This window comes from Thamnophis sirtalis, unplaced genomic scaffold, assembly GCF_051295495.1.
Source record: "Thamnophis sirtalis isolate CommonGarterSnake01/CBP01778 unplaced genomic scaffold, rThaSir2_p1.2 scaffold_4, whole genome shotgun sequence".
NCBI lineage: Eukaryota > Metazoa > Chordata > Lepidosauria > Squamata > Natricidae > Thamnophis > Thamnophis sirtalis.
This window is the reverse complement of record NW_028261384.1, coordinates 112,764,398-112,788,268: the sequence shown is the minus strand read 5'-3', so window position 1 is coordinate 112,788,268 and position 23,871 is coordinate 112,764,398. Positions and strand designations below refer to the sequence as shown.

Genomic DNA, 23,871 nt, shown 5'->3' with positions numbered 1-23,871 from the left:
CTTCTCATTTCACTGAGTGTTCTAAAGGATCTTTTTATTGATTAAGTACATGATATAAAATTAAACAGGCAATAAGGACAGGAGAATTTCCCACAGATTTGGCTCTTCTGGAAATTGGCCCCATAAGCCATTCACACTGGCTGGCAACTGCAAATAGGCTTTGTCAAATATGGGTTTCAAATATGACTTAAAGGCAAACCTCTCCAAAATGTAAGAATGATAGTGTAATACATTGGCAGTGTGTATTACCCTTGCTAGTTCAACATCAAAGTCAAACATTCCTGGATTGAAGGCCCATGTCATGTGTTGTTTCAGCTGCATCAAGTCAGACTGCAAAAGAAGGCTGTAGTAGATGCTGTTTTGCCAACCATTCAACACTCAGTATGGGACACTTTCAGTGAAACGATAATTCAGACATTCTTGCGTTCATATGACAATAAAGAAAGAAGAGCTGGTATGAAAAAGGTCATCATCGACTTGTGGGGCGCAGACGATGATTAGCTGGGAAGATTTTTCTGAGCATGGAACAAAAATGCCTTTAATCAACACCAGAGCATCCACTCTGCTGGAACTGATTGATTTGTCTGAAGGTATATATGAGCCACCTTTGACATGCAAACTGACTACAGCAGAAATAAAAAATAATACAAGTACCATAGTGGCCCTGTCATAGAGAGATCTGTAAAACAGATCACAGAAGCAGCAATATATACACATGAGAAACGTGAGGGTTATATCACAGGCCAAGAAGCAAATTAGTGGCTGATGTCGAAGAACGAATCAAAACTTGATGAAAATTGCTTATATATTTTTGTAAATGGATAAATGGTTTCTGATATTAGTTTATGATTTCATAAATTATTTACTTAGTTAGTTACTATTTACTTTTTCACACAATCACTGCCAATTTTTACATATTGTATTTCTGCCAAAAATGTTTCTTTAAGCTGTCACGAAAAGTGTGTTACCATCTCACTGGTAAGGAGCATCCTGCTGAGAAGCACATGCAAGTGGGAAGTGTCCAGCTACAGAAAACTCTTTTGTTTGCTTCCTAGAACCCCAAACCCAACTTAATCAGGATATTGGCATGGCTCTACCTTGATTGGTTATAGGACCAAGGTTAAATATTTGCAACTCAAGTCCAAATGACAAGAGCAACGCCATCCAAGGATTTCAGTCTTCATCCTACTGAAAATATTTATCTTTTCAAACCCAAGCTAGAGTGAATTTAAAAGCCACTGCAAAGGTTTTCTGAAAAGCAAGGAATCTTTTGATATTTATTAATTTGTTCATTGATTAATCTATTTAAAATTATTAGATGCCTATCTCCAGTAGATCTTTGATAGTGCACAAATAGGCACAAAATAAGAACATTAAATCAACAGATAGCCTGAACTATAATGCTGTAACAAAACCCATGTGTTCATTCTGAGTAATGCACTCAGAACTCCGAGACAGGGAAATTCCTCAAAGAACATGTTTATTGTATATATCATATTGGCACAGTCGGTGAAAATCAACTCTAAAGATTCCCACAGTTTTCACCTAATTAAGAGTAAAACTCCCTCCCTCCCAGGGGTTGCCAGTTACATTGTCCAATGGATACAGCTGGCAGGCTCCCCTGCTCCTTCACCAGCCACCTGTTATGATGACCTTGGTTCCCACAGAAGATATAGGCAGCTCCAGGAAACATGGCAAGCTCTGGTAAGTGCAATAAGTGCTGGGAACAGTGGAAAGCTCTGTGAAGGGGTGGGAAGCACCGGGAAGCACCGGGCATGAATGGCCTGCCTCCCGGACAGTGCGGGAATTGACAGGAAACTCCAAGAAGCACAGAAAATGGTGATGGAGGCCAGGGACAGTGGGGAGAAGCTAGCTGGCTAGGTTGCAAGTGATGAAGCCATGGTGTTGGTGATGAAGCTAGCCAGGCAAGCCTGGGGATGGGGGGAATTACAGTGCTGGAGGCCTATGCTTGTCCGAGAGTTTGCATTCAACCAGGGCAGTGGCAGGTAGGCCGGGCCAGGAATCGACTCAACTGGGGTTTGCCACAGGGCAGCACTTAGTTGGGACTTGCAACGATGGCAGTCTAGGCCGGCCCAGGAGTCAGCACTTGACTGGGGCTTATGGCAATCTAAGCCAGCCTGGAAGTTGACTTGACCAGGGCTTGCTTTCAGGTTCACTCACTGAGGGAGATCAGGGCTGTGGGTCATGGCAGACAACAATGGTGGGTGAAGTCAGGTTAGTAATGGCGGGCAAATGGGTGAGATGAGGAGTGACTGGGCAAGGTAGGAAATGGTGGGTAGGAAGGGGGGTAGGAAGAGTCAGGGCCAAACAGTGGTGCAATTTCGCGGTTCTCCAAACTGTTCAAAACAGTAACAACCAGTTCAACCAAACCGGTCTGAACTGGCTGAATCCCACCCCCAAATGCCACACCACCCTCTCATTTGTTAGATCTATGTCTCCCCCCCCCCCCCGCCGCCATCCAAATAGTTCTGGCCAAGCTGTGCCTCCCCCCCTTCACCATCCAAATGCTGCTGGCAAAGCCATGCCTGTCATCTCCTTGCAATCCAAATGATACTGGTGAAAATGATACCATGATTTCCCCCTCCCATACTTCTAAAGTTTTCTAGCACTGCTGCTACTAATATCCCCTAAGCTCTTGACATTGGGCATGCACCAAAAGCTCACCAGAAACCAGAATCACTAAAAGTGCATTTAATCATCACACAGGGAGAATTGGCTGTGGTTGTGATGCATTTGCTACAATTATGGAGCCTCAGAGAAACAACAGATTAGCAGGGGTACTGGTGTATCATTGGTGGAGGACCAGCCATGAAAAAATGTCTATGATTGATCAGCCAGCCTAGAAAACTTGGAGTGAAATGGGCAGGGTCATGTGCCATAATCCCTTGTCCAATTCTTCATTGCTTTAAAACTGAACCATCATGAGATTCTGTGCTGATTATTCTTAGCCTTAGCCCAATTGGATTTTAACCTTAACAAGTGGCAATAATTGTCTGTACAATGACAAAGCACTATATGTATATATATCCATACAGATGTTTTCTAACAGCCATGTTCCCATTGGATACTAAAAGAGCAAAATTTGGAAATAGAATTTTTAGTTTATATTATTAATATTTTCTCTTTATTAACTGTTCCTTGTTGTTTAGTTCTGGCCTAATAATGATTATATAGCATTTGGGGAAATAAATACAGGCCAGCAATCCAGCACTAGAAGCCAAAATGGAAAAAACCTCCACAGCCACCATATATTTGCCTTTAGTGCTCAGGTAAGATGGAACAAAGGAGAGCCACACACTGCAGAAGATCAGCATGCTAAATGTGAGACATTTGGCTTCATTGAAACTGCTGGGGAGATTTCTGGAGAAAAAAGCTACTGTGAAACTAGCAACTGCCAGGAAGCCCATGTATCCCAGGACACAGTAGAACATAATATCTGAGCCTTCATTGCACTGTAGTATTATTTCCTCTTTTTCTGACTGGGTGTCCATTTCAGGAAAAGGAGGAAATGTGAACAGCCACACCATACAGATACCTATTTGAATAAAGGAACCAGAAAGAACGATGGAGGTGGCCAGTCTTCTTCCCACCCAGTTCCGCATCTTTGATCCTGGCTTGGTGGCCATGAAAGCCAGAACCACAATGATGGTTTTTGCCAGCACAGAAGACACTGCCATTGAGAAGATGATGCCAAAGCTAATTTGTCGCAGGAAACATATCATATTACCTGGTGCAACAAGGAACTGCAGTGAGCAAAGAAAGCAGAAAAGGAGGGATATCAGTAGAAGGTAGGTGAGATTTCTGTTATTGGCCTTGACAATGGGAGTGTGGTGATACTTCAAAAATGTTCTGAGTACCACAATTGTGCAGAGAGAAAAGAAAAGTACCAAAATAACCATGCTTGTTCCCATTGGTTCTTCATAGGACAAGAAAGTTATTTTCTTAATAATACATGAAGTTTGGTTCTTATTTGGATATTGATCTTCTGGGCATTTCAAACAGTCATCCATGTCTAGAATTAAAATATATAAATTTATAAATATTTGCTTATACTGTACTTAGTATCATTTACATGTTTTTTTTTCTGAAAGCAGTACTTGCTCTGACTTCCTAGACTTTCTACTCTTATATTTTGTACCTAAGGGAACACAGGAGAACATAAGATTTCTCTGCTAAGGGAAAGAATATTAATTACTCATGAATTCATTACATCACTTGGACTGTGTCTATTTATTTCTCTGGTTTTATTTCTACATTGATAGTAAGTTTTTCTTAAAAAGCATTATTCAAAATAATATCAATAAAATAAATGTTTTGGGATTCTCTTTTATCAGATGATTTAGATTTAATATTCACATTTCTGAAGGAAAGATGTTTCCTGTTCTCCTTTCAAGCAAAAATCCTGATGTTTTTTGAATCAAAAGGAACAGATTTTGTGCAAGTTAAGATGATACATTGTTAAGATCAAATGTACAGTACAGTCCCAAAATAAGAGAAATTGAATCCTTTACAGGTAATCCTCATTTAGCAATTGCCTCAACCAGTAATGATTCATGTTTATAATGAAGACAATAAGTAACTTTGTGATAAAGGCCCATATCTACAACTTTTACATCATTTTCTCTCAGTTATGGGTTTGCATGTCTTTGCAGCATTCAGTATATATTACCCTGTACTTGATCCATTTTTCCCTTTCCTCCATTGGAAAGTAGAGTGATTGCCTGGATTAATTTATTGGAACCCCATTCTTGCATAGTTAGCTGCCAGACACTAACATGAGTATGAGTATGAGTATGAGTAGTTTATTTATATGCCGCACTTTTCCCTGAGGGGACTCAGGGCGGCTCACAATTCGGAAGGAAGGGAGGACAAACAGATTAACACATAAGACAGTACATCATTAAAAGCACAACATTCATACAATTCGGGTGGGTTACGGTCTTTAACCCCAGGCCTGACGGGACAGCCAGGTTTTAAGGGCTGTGCAGAAGGTCTGGAAGGTGGTGAGGGTACGAATCTCCATGGGGAGATCGTTCCATAGGGTCGGAGCTGCCACTGAGAAGGCTCTCCTCCGCGTGGTTGCCAGTCGACATTGACCGGCAGATGGAACTTGGAGGAGGCCTAATCTATGGGATCTAATTGGTCAAGTGGAGGTAATTGGCAGTAGGCGGTCTCTCAAGTACCCAGATCCACTACCATGAAGGGCTTTGTAGGTGACAAGTAGCACCTTGAAGCGTACCCGGAGATCGACAGGTAGCCAGTGCAGCTCGCGGAGGATAGGTGTTATGTGGGTGAAACGAGGTGCACCCACGATCGCTCACGCGGCTGCATTCTGGACTAGCTGAAGTCGCCGAATACTTTTCAAGGGCAGCCCCATGTAGAGCACATTGCAGTACTCCAGCCTGGAGGTCACAAGGGCACGAGTGACTGTTGTGAGAGCCTCCTGGTTCAGGTAGGGGCGCAACTGGTGCACCAGGCAAACCTGGGCAAATGCCCCCCTGGTCACAGCTGACAAATGGTGTTCAAAAGTCAGCTGTGGGTCCAGGAGGACTCCCAAGTTGTGGACCCTCTCTGAGGGGCGTAGTATTTGACCCCCCAGCCTGAGAGATGGAACACTTGCCAAATTAGTGGGAGGGAAGCACAACAGCCACTCGGTCTTATCTGGATTGAGCACAAGCTTGTTAACCCTCATCCAGTCTCTAACAGCCTCAAGGCCCTGGTTCATCATGTCCACCGCTTCATTGAGTGGGCATGGGGCGGACAGATACAACTGTGTATCATCCGCATACTGGTGGTATTTTATCCCGTGCCGCCGAATGATCTCACCCAGCGGTTTCATGTAGATATTAAAAAGTAGGGGGGACAGGACCGAACCCTGCGGCACCCCATATGTTAGGGGCCTAGGGGTCGATCTCTGCCCTCCGACTAACACCGACCGCGACCTGTCCGAGAGGTAAGAGGAGAACCACTGTAAAACAGTGCCTCCCACCCCCACCTCCCGCAGTCATCGTAGAAGGTTATCATGGTCGATGGTATCGAAAGCCGCTGAAAGGTCAAGGAGTACCAGGATGGAGGCATGGCCTCCATCCCTGGCTCTCCAAAGGTCATCGGTCAATGCGACCAAAGTGGTTTCTGTGCTGTAGCCAGGCCTGAAGCCAGACTGGAATGGGTCAAGATAACTAGCTTCCTCCAAGGACCACTGGAGCTGAAAGGCCACCACCTTCTCAACAACCTTCCCCACAAAGGGGAGGTTGGAGACTGGACGGTAGTTGTTTAGAACGGCTGGATCCAAAGATGGTTTCTTCAGGAGGGGTCTCACCACTGCTGCCTTAAGAGCGGGGGGAAAGACCCCCTCCTGAAGGGAGGCGGTGACAACCGCCTGGATCCAGCCCCGTGTCACCTCCCTGCCGTTAACAACCAGCCAGGAGGGGCACGGGTCCAGTACACATGTGGAGGCACTTACAGCTCTCATGGCCTTGCCCACGTCCTCAGGGGCAACATGACTCTAACCAATTTCATATTAAAGACTATTGCTTTCTTTGTGACTCATTGGTCACAGTTGTCAGTGCACGAGTCAAACAGACAGTACTAGTGTCCTCTTCTCAAAATGTTCTCCATGGTGTGCCTGCAATTCTCCTTCAATCACTTCATCTCTAATGTATATAAATACATCAATTTTCTTCTCGCTAGTTAGCCAAGCTCTAGGATGAGTATTCCAAAAAGCAAGAGAATGCAAGCACTTGCAAGGTAGTTTTTGTTTAGTGACTGCCTTATTGAACAATTGTTTGCAGTTATGAAAAAGTACCTTTGTGATCATTTATCACATTTAAGACCTTTAAAAATCTGCAGAGAAAAGGAAAGATGAAATAAAGCACTCTTATGATTTTGCTTAATATCTGCTTCACTTAATCATTGGTCACTAAACAAAAATGACCTGAATTATCTATAATATATATATAATATAATCCAGCTTCTGTACTTATATATTCATGGATTTTCTTGAGTTGTGCTGCAGAACCATCGATTAATAATGTCTCTTACCTTTCTGACTTGACATTTTTTCTTTGGGGCATCGAAGGCAATCATAGCAGCAAAATGGCTTCGCCTCTTGTTTTTTCTTAAAATAACCAGGAAGGCAGCTCTCAGTACACATGGAAGTAGGTAAGGTCTGCCCAGTAAATGAAAGAAGGAAAATGTAAGAACTTAATCATGTATTTGAGAGAAAAGTTGAAAAATTATGGTTGACCACTACTGTAGAAATGAGGAAAGCTAGTGTAATAATTTGTTTTTTTCAGAGGGAGGGAGGGAGGGAGGGAGAGAGAGAGAGAGAGAGAGAGAGAGAGATCACAGACAGACAGACAGACAGACAAATAGATAGAGACAGACAGACAGACAGACATACAGACAGATTATATGATAGTCTTGCACTTTAATCACTCTTCTGAATTACCTTGAACTTTTACAGTAATACTGGTGTAAATACATTGAATATCATCCCTGTCTTTTAAAGCTTGACAGCAACATACCCTTGGAAAAACAATACTAATTTAAGTAATTGATTAGAGACCCCTGATTTTCAGAAAGTTTGAATTCTTACCTTGCTGGAATTTATTTCCATTATTTGTATATTAAATGATATTGAGTTAATCTTTGGATACCATCCCAATAATTCAATCAAATCAACTACATTCAAAACTTACTTGATTGAAAGTGCTAGGCCAGTTGATGGCTTGTTCATTAATGGTGAACATTTGGTCTTCAGCAGCCCAGGGATCCAGCTTCCCAACTTTCACTCGATACAAAGACTGGTTAGGGAATATGACCCAGTTCTCCATATCCAGTCCTGTAATCAGTTCTCTATTCTTGTCAAAGGAAATTTCATCTCCAACAGTGTTGTTAAATGAGCCTTTTTTCAAAAAGAAATGAAGCTGAATATGAAAAAGCAAGAAAAAAAAGCATGTTTAATATATAAAACTATGTGATACCACGTTAATCTTTTTAGTTGAACCATTTAAATATGTGGCAGATTGTCCTTACTCAAAGCTGCTAGCATTCCTCTCAAGGGTGATTGCCTATGACCCTTGATCCGAAATCTTTTGTTTATAGTCTACTAATTTTCAAAAATTAACAATAATCCAGCCCCCAGAAATGATATAAATGTTAATATGTAAAGATATAATTTATTGAGGAAATGTCATGTAATAAATAAATATAACTGAGCTTGCCTTACATTTGCTTGCCTTGTCATCTGCTTTTATTAGAGAAACTAATTAGAAAGTACCATATCCTTTTAATATATAATAAAATTTAATATAAATTATCTACTGAAAGGAATAGCATAAGCAAACTGAACTGACTTTTCAAAATGAAATAATTATCTTTCTTTAATAGTATCATATAAACAGATTGAACTGCCTTTTCAAAAGAAAATTATCTTTCTTTAATGCTAAAAAGTCTGCCATTGATGCATTTGATACATTGTTAACTAAAGAAATCCATACAATTGCATTCATTTTTATTGCTGCTATAAGATGCCATGATGGAGAATGGAAAGTGTGTTATAAACATATTTTTTCTAAATTCAAAATGAACCTTTAATTCAGATTGAATCTTTGTGGGATATATGGATGATTAAAAGGAGGAATGAAGGAAGACAAAAGTAGACTGGAGCAGTTTAAATCAAATTGAGAGAACATAAAAGAACATAGATTCTGCAAAATCCTGCTGATTTATTATGAGCGAGTGGCTGTTCTTTTGTTATCATTGAGATTGAAAAATAGAAAGATTATTAATTACTGCACTTTACCTGTGTCTTTTACACACACACACACACACACACACACACAATCTATTTTCTGATTTTCTTTCTTTGTATTCATGTACATGCTAATTATGGTCTCATTTCAAGACTTCTTTAAAAAAAACTATTTAAAAGTATGTCCCTTTGTTCCTACAGTAGGGAAGGGATCCAAATATGCTTGGATTGATCTAAATTACATAGATGAATGAAGTATGAATCCTTTACCGCAAGGCAATAATTCCTGCTGCTCTATCATTTGTAGTGTCCATGGTGATTGAATCCTACTCTGCATTCATAGTTTTTTCTTTGTTTAGAAAGGTAGCACTTTGTGGTCTCAGAAGTATTTTCAGCTTGAAAGACCAAATAGAAATTTCTACTTTTCCACCCTTCTATACAGATTAAAATGTATATATTGTATTTACTATTTTCAATTTATATGCCTATTGACTGAAATGCATAACTTAGAACTTAATTTAAGTAACCAGCTGTTGTCACCTTGAAAGGAATAAAGCTTATTATATGAAATAGTGTGTGTCTGTGTATTTGTGTATTGGATGTGGGGAGGGGGGAGAGAATATAAAGCATGTATCCTAATTATCTAAAGAATATAACTAGAGAGTAAGTGAGCCAGAAAACATAAAAAGATTCATAGAGATTATGCAAATCGTATAGAAGATGAGAAAAGGATTTTAAAAAACCTGGAAATTTTTAATAATTTCCCATCTAATTCTGACTGCTGTTTATGATCAGAAGACTGTGAGATCCTGGGGAGACAGTTCAAGTCATATCCCATTTCCAACTAAATTGATTATTCATCAAATTACCTGCCATGGCTGAAGATCCTGAAGAATTAGTTTTCTGCTATTCAGTTTTTGCCTGTGTTGTTGGCCAAACATCACAGCATGTAAAGCATGTGCCACAGCATACAATGCATTGTATATACTGTAACTATGACTGGTCATCCTCATTTCAAAAAAGGCCCCAGGAAGGCTCTCCAGTTTCTCCCTCCCTGTACAGACATCCTCTGATTCCTCAGCCTCAGATAGATTTGGAAACACACAGCCAAATGCTTGCTCCCACACATTTTTGATGAAACCATCCTCTTTTGAGGAGAAATGGTTTCTTGTCTTGAGAAAGTGTTGAAATCCTGGAATTTCACTTGAGTGAGCTGCAAAGTTCAAAGCACCATGTAGGTCTTGGATATCCCAGCTTTTCTGATAAAAGAACGAAGCAAGACCCATTTGGGAAGCCACGATCCACACCTTACCTTTCAGGTTTATAGAAACTATTTCCATTTCAGGTAGGCGTAACAACCATCTTACATTTAAAAGATTATTATCTCTGATGATAATAACTTTTGCTTTGCTGTTAACAAGAAGGTGAAACATTTCAACAAGCCATTTCAGATTATCATAAAAGTTATTGATATAAAATGGTCTGAATTTTTCAAAGTAGGCAATGCAGATACCATGGAGAGGAAACATTGAGAAGATCAGGTGCTCAAATGTTTTTCCTCCAAGTCCTTTTGTAAGTACCCCAACCCAAGTCCACCTGAAGTGCAAGAGTAGTCGAATAATGCCACTGTAATATAGGTCTTCATCTGGAACCATGGGGTAGTAGAAATGACTTTCATATAGTGAGGAGCCAGTTGGGAACTATGGAAATAAACAGAATTATATGGGTAAATAGAAAAAAACAGCAAGGAGAAATGTATGATCCAAAAAGGAAAATGTGTATCATCTCATCCAAAATATTTCAGCATATGCTTCCACTTAATTTGTTTCTAATATATGTATATTTATTTTATTCATGACAAAATTAAAATACAAAACTCCCCAAAAATCCCAAAGAAAAGAAAAAGAAGAAACAATTAAAACATTAAAAAGGAAAAAGGTGTCTTAAAAAAGGACCAACACATGTACACAGATTATACCCCCTAGGTGAATGCTTATTAATACATTAGTACAAAATTAATTTCCATCCCTTGTGAAACAGATCTTTCCCAAATTTTAAACTACTAAATCTAGTTGCAAATTATTGACCTGCGTTCTATGTATTATATTAGTGACAAAGTAGTTAGTAGGAAAAAGAAGAATATTAAAACAGAGCAAAATTAAAGTTTTAAAACTCTCTGTTAACAAATTGCTATTGTAATCCACTCATAGGAAGTTTATCATGACATCTTATCTATTTGAAGTCATCCCAAAAGTTATAGTTCATCCTGAATCAACTACCAAGGTTTGCCATTTCTTGTTATTAGAAATTTTATTTGTATAAAGCACCTCAGAGCAAACAAAAAACACAGTCACCATGCACTTTATGTTCAACTGTATTACCATAACAGGAAACAGGAAACACTACTTAGAACAAAAGAGCATAGAGTATATATCATAGATCTAAACTGTAGACACCATCATCTGCTGGCTAAATACTACTGTAATTGTTGCATAAAAATATATTCAAAAAATGAATGCCAGCACTCCCACTCAACAACTACTCCTTATATTAGTCCCATTTCAGATCTCAGTTCTATAAATCTGTTCCTTAGAAGTGGTTTTGTCAAAGTATTTGCAATCAATTTTATTAGTTTTACAATATGTAAGCACAATTACATTTTATTCAACCAGATTATTTAATGCCGTCTGGAAAAAAACCTTGATATATCCTAGATTGTCCTCATTTAAGAGTGTAGGTTGGGACATTGGCTCTCCAAGATCTTCAAATAATTGACATAACATCAGCATTGTGATTGGCATAATTGTCAGCAATGTATTTTTTGCCTGTGTACAAGAAAAATCTACAAGGTCTGCTTCTTGCTGGACCAAATTAGGACTGCTTCCTAATTTGAACAAGTAACCACTTGTGGAGTTACGAGTACTTGGGTCACTTGCCCAATCAGAGTCCACATATTCTACAAGGTTCAAATCACCAATTGCAGATAGCTTCAAACTCAAGTCCTTTGTTTGTTTGAGATATCTCATGACTCTCTTAATTGATGTCCAATCTTTTTGTTTAGTCTGGTTTTTTTTCCATTCTAGTTTTTCAGATACTGCAATCTGCTTTTAAATTGTCCTTTTTCTTGCACACAAGCATTCACATGTTTCTTATTTCACGTAACTTTTTATTCCTATTTTCCATCTTTAAAGCAAACTCTGCTACAGAACCACTATATATGCTTTCTGTTTTACACTTAGATCCGTTTGCAAGCTTGTTCTTAGCATCCTTGAGTCAAAGAGCAGGGGGCAATCATAAGGCGACCAGATTTTAACATTGGTAAAGAGGGACACCATTGACCGGGGGGGGGGGTGTCTTGATTAAAAATTTAAAAAAAGATTTAAAAAAATCCTATCCTTCAAATTGTCTTCTGATAACATTATGGACATGTTCACTAGTTTTCTAAGTAGAAGTAATGGCTTCTAGAAGTAATTTGCCAATTGTCTTTTTCTTCTTCTTGCCACCATCTCCCCCCTCCAAATCACTGCCCAGCTTCCAATCTACCCTGTAATCCTGGGATTTTGCTCCTAGTCTTTTCTAGGTCTGGTTCTGCTCATTTTTCAAGACCAACCAAAGTTTGTTGACTTAGCATCAGTAAATGGAGGTTTAAGTCTCCAACCCAAAAAAATTAAAAAGGATTGCTTTTAAATAGCAAGAAAAAAATTAAAATCCCTCCCGAAGCCCTTGCTAAACTAGCTTTGATCCCACACAAACCACCAAAGCAGTTTCCATGTCAAAATAATCTCAATTACAAAGAATGTTTCTGTTTATACACTGGTAGATTATACTGTTTACATGTTATTCAGTCTCAGAACACCCATTCACACAGTTATCATTCATGATATCAACCGCATTAATCAAATACTTCTGCCGAGAGGTATATACCAAAAGTCATTTAATCCCACTTTCGCTGGCAAAGAGGGGAAAATTTTTCTTTGTTGTTCCTTATGGCTTAGCTGAGACAGCAGCTTTTGATGATTGTTTTTTGAAACTTTTATATAAATGGGGGTGGGGGATAAGGGACATTCTCTCCACCTTTTTCACTTACACTGGGACTTGGGGAGCTCAGCAAAACTGTGTTCTTCTTGCCTTGCAAAAATTTAGCCCCAAAAGGATGTGGGGGAGAAACGGACACATTAGCATTCTAATAATCTTTCACTCATTGTTAGCTGGTTTGCTGAGATACATCAGAAACTCCTCTCCAATATTCGCCACATGAGGATGCTCTGTCCAAAACCCCTTAAAATTGATACCAGCCTAATCGCCATGGGAGCCCAGGAAGTTCACCAGGAAGGATTCTCAGAAATCATGATTATCAGTCCCAGACCATCAGCTCCTTGTTCCCACGTTCAAGCCTATCCAGCAGGTGGTTCTCCTGAAGAAAACCCCAAATTCCTGAGCTGGGGTTGGGAGAGGATTAAACTAAGCGCAGAGAAGATGCCCCGCGCGAACAAGCCCTCAACTCACTGTGCTTATAGGAAAAGAGTCCCCGAAGCCTCCTCGCCCGTTATCCTTGTTAGGACTCAGCCCTTGAGATTCCCCGGAAGGCTCCCCGCTCCACCTCCCCAAAAATGAAAGTAGCGGCATCCTGTTTTCCCTCCTTGAGACACCTCACTTGAAGGAATGAGGCAACAGGATCGAACCTTCTGGCCAGTAAGAAAGAACCTTTTGGCTTAGCGACGTGAGCAGGTAGAGGAAGTGCGCCACCTCCCGGGAGGGCAATAGTTTTTCTGGACTCTGGGATGAGGGGGACGTTGTTCAGTGCTGATACACTCTTCCTCGCCAGCAGAGGTGCTGCAGGAGAGTTGCCAGCTGTGCTGACCCCTGCATTACAAGGGAAATGAATATAACAAAAAGGCCAAGGAGTTCGCTTGCATTGGCAGCAAAAGCAAAAGTTGTTCATAGTGGGAGGAGCTCACAGCCTGGGGGCTGCTGATATCTTACACAGAAGGGGAGGGGGAGATGGGGATCCCAATCTAGGAATGAGCTGTCTGCCTCACAAAATGCAACCCCTTCCTTCCTCCTCCTCCGTCACTAACAGCTGGGGACTCAGGAATTGGAACAAAAAGCCAGTCTGATCTTGGCATTGCAAACTCACGCATTTACTCACCACTTCCCCCCACCAAAAAAAAGCAGGATTATAGTTAGCTGAGCAGTTTAGAGGCTTCCACTGTTCCTCTTGGTTCCGTTTTCCTTAGAGGACTTTGCAAGACCCTAGTCCTTCTCGAGTACTCTTGCGCTTCAGTCCTCAGGATTCCCTGGCCTCCATGGCCGGATCATCCCAAGCGTGCATGACCCGGAGCTCCCTGCGCCTAGCTGCGTTGCGCACACGCACGGGCATTCAAGGAATCCGGCTTTTTTTAAAAGGTTCCAGATCCTCTGCAAATGCCCTACTGCATCCTGGCCATCTCCAATGCAAGGGCAGCGAAGGGCAGCCAACACGGACGAGGCTCTGGGGGGTGTCTTTAATTGTGGGGAGGGGGCAGTGGGGGGAGGTCTTCGTGCTCAGCCTGAGCCAGAATAATTTACACTTTTGGAAATAGTGCTGTTCAAGGGAAACCGGTGTGACAATGGGCATTCGGTTTTTCAAAAGTGCCGCCGTCTTTCTCACCTGCCTGTCCCCACCCCCCACCAAACACCTTTTTTAAAAGGATTTTTTCCTCCGGGACTCTTCGTTCTGGATTCATCAAGGAAACATCTGTCTGGATTGTGTTTCTGAATCTGGGGAGGGGAGGGGGCATCCAATGCTGATTGTCCTGTGCGTTGCCCTCCACCCACCCACCCCACTCACTGTTGGCTGCGAAATACTGTCTTGTTCCATGCCTCCTGATCCGGGGTTCTGTAAAACTTCCAGCCCACCCGGGGCAAGTCAGCCGTGGTGCAGCCGGTGGTGGACAGGAAGGCTTCGGGCGGCTCCTGGGCAGTGGGCGTCCGGGTGGTAAGAGACGGTGAGGGGGTGGTGGTGGCATCTCCGGCGGTGGAGCAGAGGCGCAGAAGCGCCAGCAGCTGGGCAGCCTCCATCGGGCAGATGGAGATTAGAAGTGGGGCGGATGCTGGGGCTTTGGCTGCTCCTAGCTCCCATGCCACTTGTTGGCTGCCCTTCACTACCCTTGCATTGGAGACAGCTGGGATGCAGTAGGGTGTTTGCAGAGGATCTGGAACCTTTAAAAAAATGCCGGATTCCTTGAATGCCCGCGCGCATGCGCAACACAGCTAGGTGCGGGGAGCTCCGGGTCATGCACGCTTGGGATGACCTGGCCATGGAGGGGCAGCAGCAGCGAGCCAGGCGGGCAATCCATTTACTGATGAAGACGCGCTAGACATGGCAGGGGCCCGCGGCCAGGAGCAGAGCCAGCCACTGCTGCAGGGATCGGGTGCCGCTGGGTCCCTGCAGCAGCGGCAGCAGCAGCAGCAGTTCCCCAGCTGGGACCGGGTACTCTTAGCATAGTAACCCTGCATTGCTCATAATCTTGCGGCTCCGCGCAAAAGGGCTGAATGAGGAGGAAAGGAAGGTGCATCAGGCATCCAGATCACAGTGAGGAGGAGGAGGAAGGGGAGGAAAAATGTGAGGATTGAGGGAAAGCAGCCAGGCAGCCTCCATCGGGCGGCGAGGTGAGCTGCGTGCGAGACCGCTCGGCCAACCTGCCCCAGGACTCCTGCTAGTGCTCGGCAGCGCGCAGCCACCACGCAGCCTCCAGCCCCACAGGCCACCCTCCCGGAGCACAGCCACTAGTCTATAGACAAAGATAGACCTGGAAAAATGAGTGAAAATGTTTGCAAGAGGAAACCACGTGGTGGAGCCAAAAAAGGGCCGGGGCATCCTTTCTACAAATATTGGGGCTTTTTAAAAAAGACATGGGATGCGGGACAAATTATTAAAAATCGTGACTGTCCCGCCAAAAGCGGGACATCTGGTCACCTTAGGCAATCATGATTATGAGACCATTTGTGCAATTTCATGTTGTGCACCAGTTGTGCCTCTTTCTGGATCATGATGCTCTGTAGTCAGTCACTTCTGCCCCAGTCATGTCCCATTTGGATTATTGCAACATGCTCTACCCACGAATAATAGTTGGAAGCTATAATTGATCCAGAATGAAACTGCATGGACAATTTTAGAAGCATATATAATAATGTCACATGTATTGCACAGTCTAAACTGGCTACTGATTTGCTTCTGGATCCAATTTAGGGTGTTGATTATCATCTTTAATGCCTATATGGAATTATGGATCCAAGAGAGCTTAGGAACATATTTGCCCCACTTGTACTGGCAGAAGAGGCTTGCTGTGGAACCCAAGGAATTGCAACTGGTGGGATCAAGGATAAGAGCCGTTTTGCCATGACTCTCACCCTATAAAACATCTGTCTGAGATTAGAAACACCACCACCCCTTCTGGCCTTCAGGTAGGGCCTTAAAACTAGCTCTGTTGATAGGTGTGGCACCCAGATAGAGAAGGCCATAGGGTTAGTGACAAAGAACTCTGCTCAACTCTGAGCCCATGGCTTTTTAATCTGTATTTAATATTTTGCAAAATTAAACTGTTTTTATATTTATGACTGGTTTTATATTTTTATTTTTACTATATTGTAAGCTGCCCAGAATTGGTTTAGATAACAAGACAAGTGGCATATAAAATTAATAAATATATAAAATATACAAATAAAGTATATACATACATACCATGCTATCTTAATTACTTCATTGTGCATTTTAAATATTTTCCCACCTGCCTTCAAAAATCTTTTAAATTTAAATATTGTTTTACCCTATTGTAGACTTCTATGCTGCTATTGCTTATGCACTTCTTGGTTTAGAATATTAAATTAACTAGCTTTGGCTCTGCATCTCAAATGGTAATTCTGTCAATTCCTCTTCAAGCATCTATTTCTGCTCATGTTAAGATGAGATATTGGAGGAAAGTGACAAAACATCCAGGAGGACTTATTGCGAACAGGGAGGAATTTCTACTTTACTCTAACTGGTAATGCAGCTTCTGATTTGGCTCACATTGCATCTGTTACAATGATTTAGCATGGCCCCCAAATTCAAGTATATCTTTTTTTTCTACTAAAATATGTGATTCACCAAGACGTATTGGTTTAATATCTTTCAATCACTAAGTGAAAGTAATTGTGTCAATCTCAGTTCCTTATCCCAATCTATCTGCTAGTCTTAGAAATATATATCTGGTAGAAATATTCAGGAGGTTCTTTTTACCAACTTTTTATTTAGTGACTATTTGTGAGGTCATAATTTCTGAAAATAAAACAACTTTGCAACCAATGTTTACACTTCTGAAAAATGCAGCCAGCACATTTGTCATATGATACCTATTGGGTGCTTCACAATTTGTGTACTTTTAGTGTATCATTGCTGCAACCCAAGGTCATGGACCACCATTTTATGGGCTTCACAACCTGCTTCCAACAAGTAAAATTAATGAAGCATAGAAGTGAAATCATGGTAACATAATGTCTCACTTAAAAGTCATGATAATTTGCTTAAGAACAGAAGCAGAGGTGATGTTGTAAATAAAATATAGTCATGTGATGTTAGTGATCACAGTGCTTAGTGATAGATTTCCATGTGTGTTTGGTAAGTCAAGACTATATGTAAGAGGAAAAACCCTTATTTATCCCTCTTTAAACACCTAAAAGGCAGAATATATTAATAAAATATAAATAAATAAAAAGTAGAAAGATTATATCCCCCATCACATAAACAATTTACACAAGAAGACTACGGGAATCCAAAGTTCCAATGATCATTAAGATTAATCTTTCAAACTCAATAATAGTAATAACAAATTTTGCAAATTGTTTTTTTTTTTTTTACCTTTATGCTGTACTAAATGTTCTTTCTTAAATATGATTATTGGAGGAAAAAAAGAAACTTACATTATATTTTGAAGTTTTGCAACACATTACGCCTGGAAAGACAAAACCATCCATCTTACCTGTGGAACTTTGTAAGTCTCTAATATATCTGCCATATCACTAGCGATTCCTGGATCAACAGTTCCAACAACTGATATGAGTTTGTTCAGGATGCCACACTTGTAATTTGGAAGAAAATTGTTCTGACTAGAGAAAAGTTCCAATTTGGCATGATAGTCAGCATACCTATCATAGATTCTGAAACCCAAGGTGATATTAGGTAAGAGCTGGCGGTCTTCATTGATCTTCTGTATAGCAAATATCATGGTCAGAATATGCTGATAATATTTAGTCAGAACTCTGAAACAAGAATTAGATGCTGTATCAAATGGAATTCTGCATCTATAAAGGACAATGGAACTAACTCCATGAATTTTTTTAACAAACTAATAATTGCTATTTCAAGTCACCTGATTTAAAAGATACTCACTGTTTCATGTTAACTGATTTATATATATATTTATATACTATTACCCAGCATATATGCTGGTCTTGTTGTATTCAGGTCTTTTCCTATGTAAGATTGAGATTGTCTTGCCAAAAACACCAGCCTGAGGATAGCAAGTGAGACCTTGCCAAAACATTGCCAAGACAATCTCAATCTTACACAGAAAAAGACCCGAATACAACAAGACCAGCATACCTACACCCGTGAAAATCTATTTTTCTTACATAGAAGTGGTTTCAGTTTAATTCAAGTGACTGCAAAAATGATCTACATTTAGAATTTAGTCAATCTTCAACAGAATAAGTATAGAATACCACAAGCCAACCTGGCCTGAACAAAACAAAATAAATTATTGAGCACTGTTAATTTTAATTCATTTTTTTTAAAAAAAATGTCATTGTCAATTTTAATTGGGTTTGGGATATTCTATTCAAAATTTTTAACTTTTGTATTATGTGTTTCTTTTAATGTTGTACGCCGCCCTGAGTCCTTGGGAGAAGGGCGGCATATAAATCTAATAAACCTAAACCTAAACCTAAGTAACAATTAATTTTATAGAATCATATATAAAATCATATTGCAGTTTTATCTGTTATTTTATTACATAATTCAAGACTTTTTGAATTTTAGAAACTCTATTACAATTAAACCAAAAATAAAAGACTTTTTCTTTCCTAACAACATCTATAAAATAGGTACAATGAAGTGAAATAATAGCCATGGTAATATTTGTTTTGATACAACAATTGGAAAGAAAATAATGAAGTGGCCGATGAAAAGTAAAATGAAGATTTTACCAATGAAAGAACATTGCAAGCAAGATTTCATGTGTCTGTAGTCCCCTACTCTTCAGAAAAATCTTTCAGCACATGAAAATATTATTCCTAGAATAGAACTGAATGTCTCCTTTACTGAGATAAAATATGCTGTATTCTAAGCAAACTTTATTATTCCCATAGTTCAATGCAATTTCAGATAGATAGATAGATAGACAGATAGATAGACAGACAGACAGACAGACAGAAAGACAGACAGACAGACAGACAGACAGACAGACAGACAGACAGACAGATAGAATAATGTAATTAGATTAATAGCTATAAAAAGGAAATAATATCTTACAGGGATTCACCCAAAAGAGAATGATGGGGATCTTCTGCAAAACTTCCCACATCTCTAGTTATGAAAAAAAAGGAAGTCATACCACCAATGAGTAAGTCACCTGACTGGCAATATTTGTGATCAATTGGGATAGGAGCCTGGATGCTGCATTTTATTGGTTGAGTCTTGCAAGCCATATGTGGCAAAAGCAATAGAAGATTCAATATCATCATAATAAATAGTAATCTGTTGAAAAGTTTATTTCATTGCCATAACATTCTTAAAAATCCCCGAAACTAGACAAGCTTGAACTGAATTTCTCCTCACATAACGTCCACTCTGTAATGAATCTTAGAATGCAAATGACTCTGAAAAAACATACTGGTTATTTTACCTATGACTAGATTATTTTAATCATTAGTTTATCCATCAACACTTGTCTAATTCTTTCAAATACAGTAATTTGTCAATCAGGACTTTGAGGAATAGAAAACTTAATAATAGTATTTTTGACACTGATAGGAAAAGAAAATTGAAACCTTCAAATTATTAATGAAATAGTAAGGTTAGAATGAGTCAATAACACCCCATATAATGTCAGAAAACTTTTTGAGATGTGAAAAGATAAACATGGAAAAGCTATTCATGCCTTATTCAGAAGCCAGTCAAAATCCTTACCTCTAGTACCATAAAGAAATTTAGCAAGTACAAGTACATGAAAATAATTCATTTTTTCTTTTGCAGTTGCTTTGATAACTGCAGTGAGATCTTAGAAAAAAATATCATTTACTTAATGAGGCACTTGTCTATTACTATCATGGAAAATGCAAAGTAATATCAATGTTCCAGTGGTGGGTTGCAGGTGGTACGCCCAAGTATGGGCATACTGGAGCCTGCCCAGAGCACCTGATACCATTCTGGTACACAACCACCCGCCCAACCACCCGCCCGAGCTCTTTACCTGTCTTTTAAGACTTCTGCGCTTTCATGCACGGGCATGGCACATACAGCGCCTGCGCGCCACTCTGTGGAGCAACTAGAGCATTGCAGAGGCGCTAAGATGCATGTCCGTGCTATGTATGTCCATGTGGATGACACCAGGCCCATTCCAACTGGTACGGATCAGGAACCCACCACTGCAATGTTCATACAAAGAGGATCTTAAAACAGGAACCATAAATTGAGATGACCATAGTTCTTCTTTTTTTTCTTTTAAATTGAAGAGATGTAACAGAATAACAGTATAACAGAGTTGGAAAGGACCTTGGAAATCTTCTAGTCCAACCCTCTGCTTATGCAGGAAACTCTACACCACTTCAGACAAATGGCTATCCAATATCTTCTTAAAAACTTCCAGTGTTGGAATGTTCACCACTTTTGGAGGAAAGTTGTTCCACTGATGAATTGTTCTAACCAGTGGTGGGATTCTTTTTTTTTACAATTTGTTCTGTGGGTGTGGCTTGGTGGGAGTGGTGTGGCTTGGTGGGAGTGGTGCGGCTTGGTGGGAGTGGCAGGGGAAGTATACTGTAAAATCTCCATTCCCACCCCACTCCGGGGGAAGATTACTGCAAAATTCCCATTTCCTCCCAATCAGCTGGGACTTGGGAGACAGATAGAGGTGGTATTTACCTGTTCTCCAAACCACTCAAAATTTCTGCTACCAATTATTCAGAACTGGTCAGAACCTGCTGAATACCACCTCTGGTTCTAACAGTCAGGAAATTTCTCCTTAGTTCTAGGTTTCTTCTCTCTTTGATTACCCATTGCTTCTTGTCCTTCCCTCAGGTGCTTTGGAGAATAGCTTGACTCCCTCTTTTTTTTGGCAGCCCCTGAGATATTGGGAACTTGCTATCATGTCTCCCCTAGTTCTTCTTTTCTAGTTCACTCCTTCTAAAGCCTCACATCTTTTTTACATTGTGATGATCAAAACTGGATGCAGTATTCAAATATGTGGCCTTACCAAGGCATTATAAAGTGGTATTAACACTTCACATGATCTTGATTTTATCCCTTTTTATGCAGTCTAGAACTATATTGGCTTTTTTGATAGCTGCTGCACATTGCTGGCTTATATTTAAATGATTGTCCACTAGAACTCCAGGATCCCCCTCACAGTTATTACTACTGAGTGAGGTACCACCTATACTGTACCTGTGCACTTTTTTTTCTTGCCTAAATATAGAACCTTACTTTTTTCACTATTGAATTTCATTTTGTTCAAGTCTGTCAGGATTCTTCTGTATCTTAAGCCTATCTTCTGGAGTCTTGGCTATTCCTGCTAGCTTGGTTTTGTCTGCAAATTTGATGAGTTCCCCATCTATCCCCTCATCCAAATCATTGATGAAGATAAGTACTGGGCATAAAACAGCGCCTTGGGGTACTGCACTATATACTTCCCTCCATGTCGATGCAGTTCCATTGAGGACTACATGTTGAGTCCAGTTGGTCAGCAAGTTATGTGAATCTATCTGGTAGTGATATTATCTAACCCACATTTTTCTATTTCATCTAGTAGTAGGTTATGTTGTTGTGTTTTAATTTTTGTATCTATCAGATTAGGATTTCATTGCAAAGAAGTTTTTCTAATAGTACCAAACTTGAACTGTATTTTTATGTTTCTGAGCAGAAAGTATACTATAGATATACTGAATGGGTAAAAATTAGGGAAAACTTGGCTCAATGCCAGTAATTGTGAAAGGGCTCTTGGAGCCAACTCGACAATTACTTAAATATGAGCAAAAAACAAAACAAAAAAAAACCCCTGGGTTATGTCCAAACTGAATAACTCTTAGCTCAAGATAGCCAGTATCGTAAGCACCTTCAAACTGCTTCCCAGTTCTTATAAAAGTTGATCATGTTATGAATTTTGCTTGTCTCCAATTTTTTATTTATTTTTAATATTTTAAATCTCAAAATTATATATCATAAGTAACCTTAAATATCAGGTTATTATGCTGATCTACATTACATTTCATTTATTTTTACTAATATTTCTTTATATTTCTCTATTTTCCTCATATATAAAGAAACATATAGCCGAATCCAGATAAATTTCATTTTCAGGAACTTGACAAATTCCAATTTAAGTATCTTTTTGAGACCCATTTCTTGACATGGACTTGGAGTTTACAAATACCGTGGGAACCATTTATTAGAAAATATGATGATGTATAAATTTATTCTATGAATACATGAGGTTTGTAGAAGCAGATGGATTATATTGAGAGTTTATCAGCTGGTGCTTCTGCTGCCATGAAGATAGAAAGCACCCAGCTCTCTTAGCTCATTTTTCTTCTTATCTACTAACTTAATGAACTCCAGACCCAGTAAAAACTTTCAATGCTAGTTCTCTCCCCCTTCCCCCCACACACACCATGCCCCTTTGCTCGTTTGAAGAAAAACACTGCATTTGCATATGACATTCAGATCTCATGCAGCCATTTGTACTGGATATGGATGTCTTCAACTTGGCAAGTGAGGGTGTTCCTGGCCACCAGTCTTCTACTTTCAAAATATCACACAGCACCATCTTCTGAAGTAAGGAGATTGAAGGTACATTGAACTTTGTCAGAGTCCACAAAGACCAACAGAATTTAGAACATCTGCAGCCTGCTTGAAAACTTAAACATCATCAGATCCTTTGGTCATTGTTGTAAGCCTTAACCCTGAGATTTTAAAATCAATGATTGGCCATAATTGTCTCCAAAATGATCCAACCCAATGTACAAACATCACACCTCCAGAGTAGTTTGTTCCATGAAGGCCCTGCAGAATATAGTAGCAACTGACTGAAGATCCAATTATACCTATGTTTACCACTTGCCAGTAACCAAATGTTTGGGCAGGATAAGAAATGTTCTTGTTCTTCAAGAATTGGTATTATGTCCCTATAGAACTATTATGCAAAACAATGCTTTAGTTCATGGTAATGGGGTAATTCAAGTTCTTTCTGGTCAGTCTGGAATGTTGTGTCATCCCTTCTATCCATGTTTAAAATGGGTACATGACCAAGCTTTCAAAAATGATCAATAATTTTCCCTGAATGAAGACCTAATTATCATTGACAATATTTTGTTATTTCAGGAAGCAAAATATAAAGAATGTCAGGCATATTGATGTTCCCACATTACAGGTTATGATATATTTTTTATTGTGCATTGACATATTTATTTATATATTAAATCAAATCACAATGCTCTTCAAAACTGTCAGTGTGAGAGAAATTATGAGCTGGGATTGCCATAGCAACAAGTCAGCCAATGGGAACTGTTTGTTAACTGAGAGCCATGCCAGATGGCTCATAGTCTGTGCATGGCTTAGATTCACTGATCTGTATACATGAGTGCTTCTGTGATTCTATAGTTTTTGTGATTATTGATTCTGAGTTCTGGATTCTGAGTTCTGTTTCTGGCTTCTGCTGTATGGTATTGTATATAAAGAAGCTTTTTATATAAATGAATCTTGCTGAATTATTTCTACTTGTGTGCTTGTTGGATTGCTGCAAACTCTAACAAAATCAACCTGAAGAGTGTCTGATTAATGAAGATTACAATTATTTTGAGCTGAA

General features: G+C 39.8%; 1 protein-coding gene across 1 annotated transcript; it reads right to left on the bottom strand.

The window, feature by feature from the left end:
• Positions 1-6,834: 6,834 nt before the first annotated feature.
• On the bottom strand, positions 6,835-18,021 carry LOC148046243 (vomeronasal type-2 receptor 26-like). Its single transcript, XM_087714606.1, has 4 exons — positions 17,776-18,021; positions 9,646-10,476; positions 7,722-7,949; positions 6,835-6,864 (listed from the first exon to the last, which is right to left on the bottom strand). The coding sequence occupies exons 1-4, from the start codon at positions 18,019-18,021 to the stop codon at positions 6,835-6,837; spliced, it is 1,335 nt and encodes a 444-aa protein (XP_087570732.1).
• Positions 18,022-23,871: the final 5,850 nt, after the last annotated feature.

Excerpts from the sequence above, each read along its gene's own strand:
- LOC148046243 (XM_087714606.1), bottom strand. The coding sequence starts at position 18,021 with ATGATATTTGCTATACAGAAGATCAATGAAGACCGCCAGCTCTTACCT. Across the intron at positions 7,950-9,645 it reads AGGATCTTCAGCCATGGCAG|CTTCATTTCTTTTTGAAAAA; the intron begins GTAATTTGATGA and ends TTTCATATTCAG. Across the intron at positions 6,865-7,721 it reads GGCCTAGCACTTTCAATCAA|ATTTTTAAAGGTCTTAAATG; the intron begins GTAAGTTTTGAA and ends TTTTCTCTGCAG.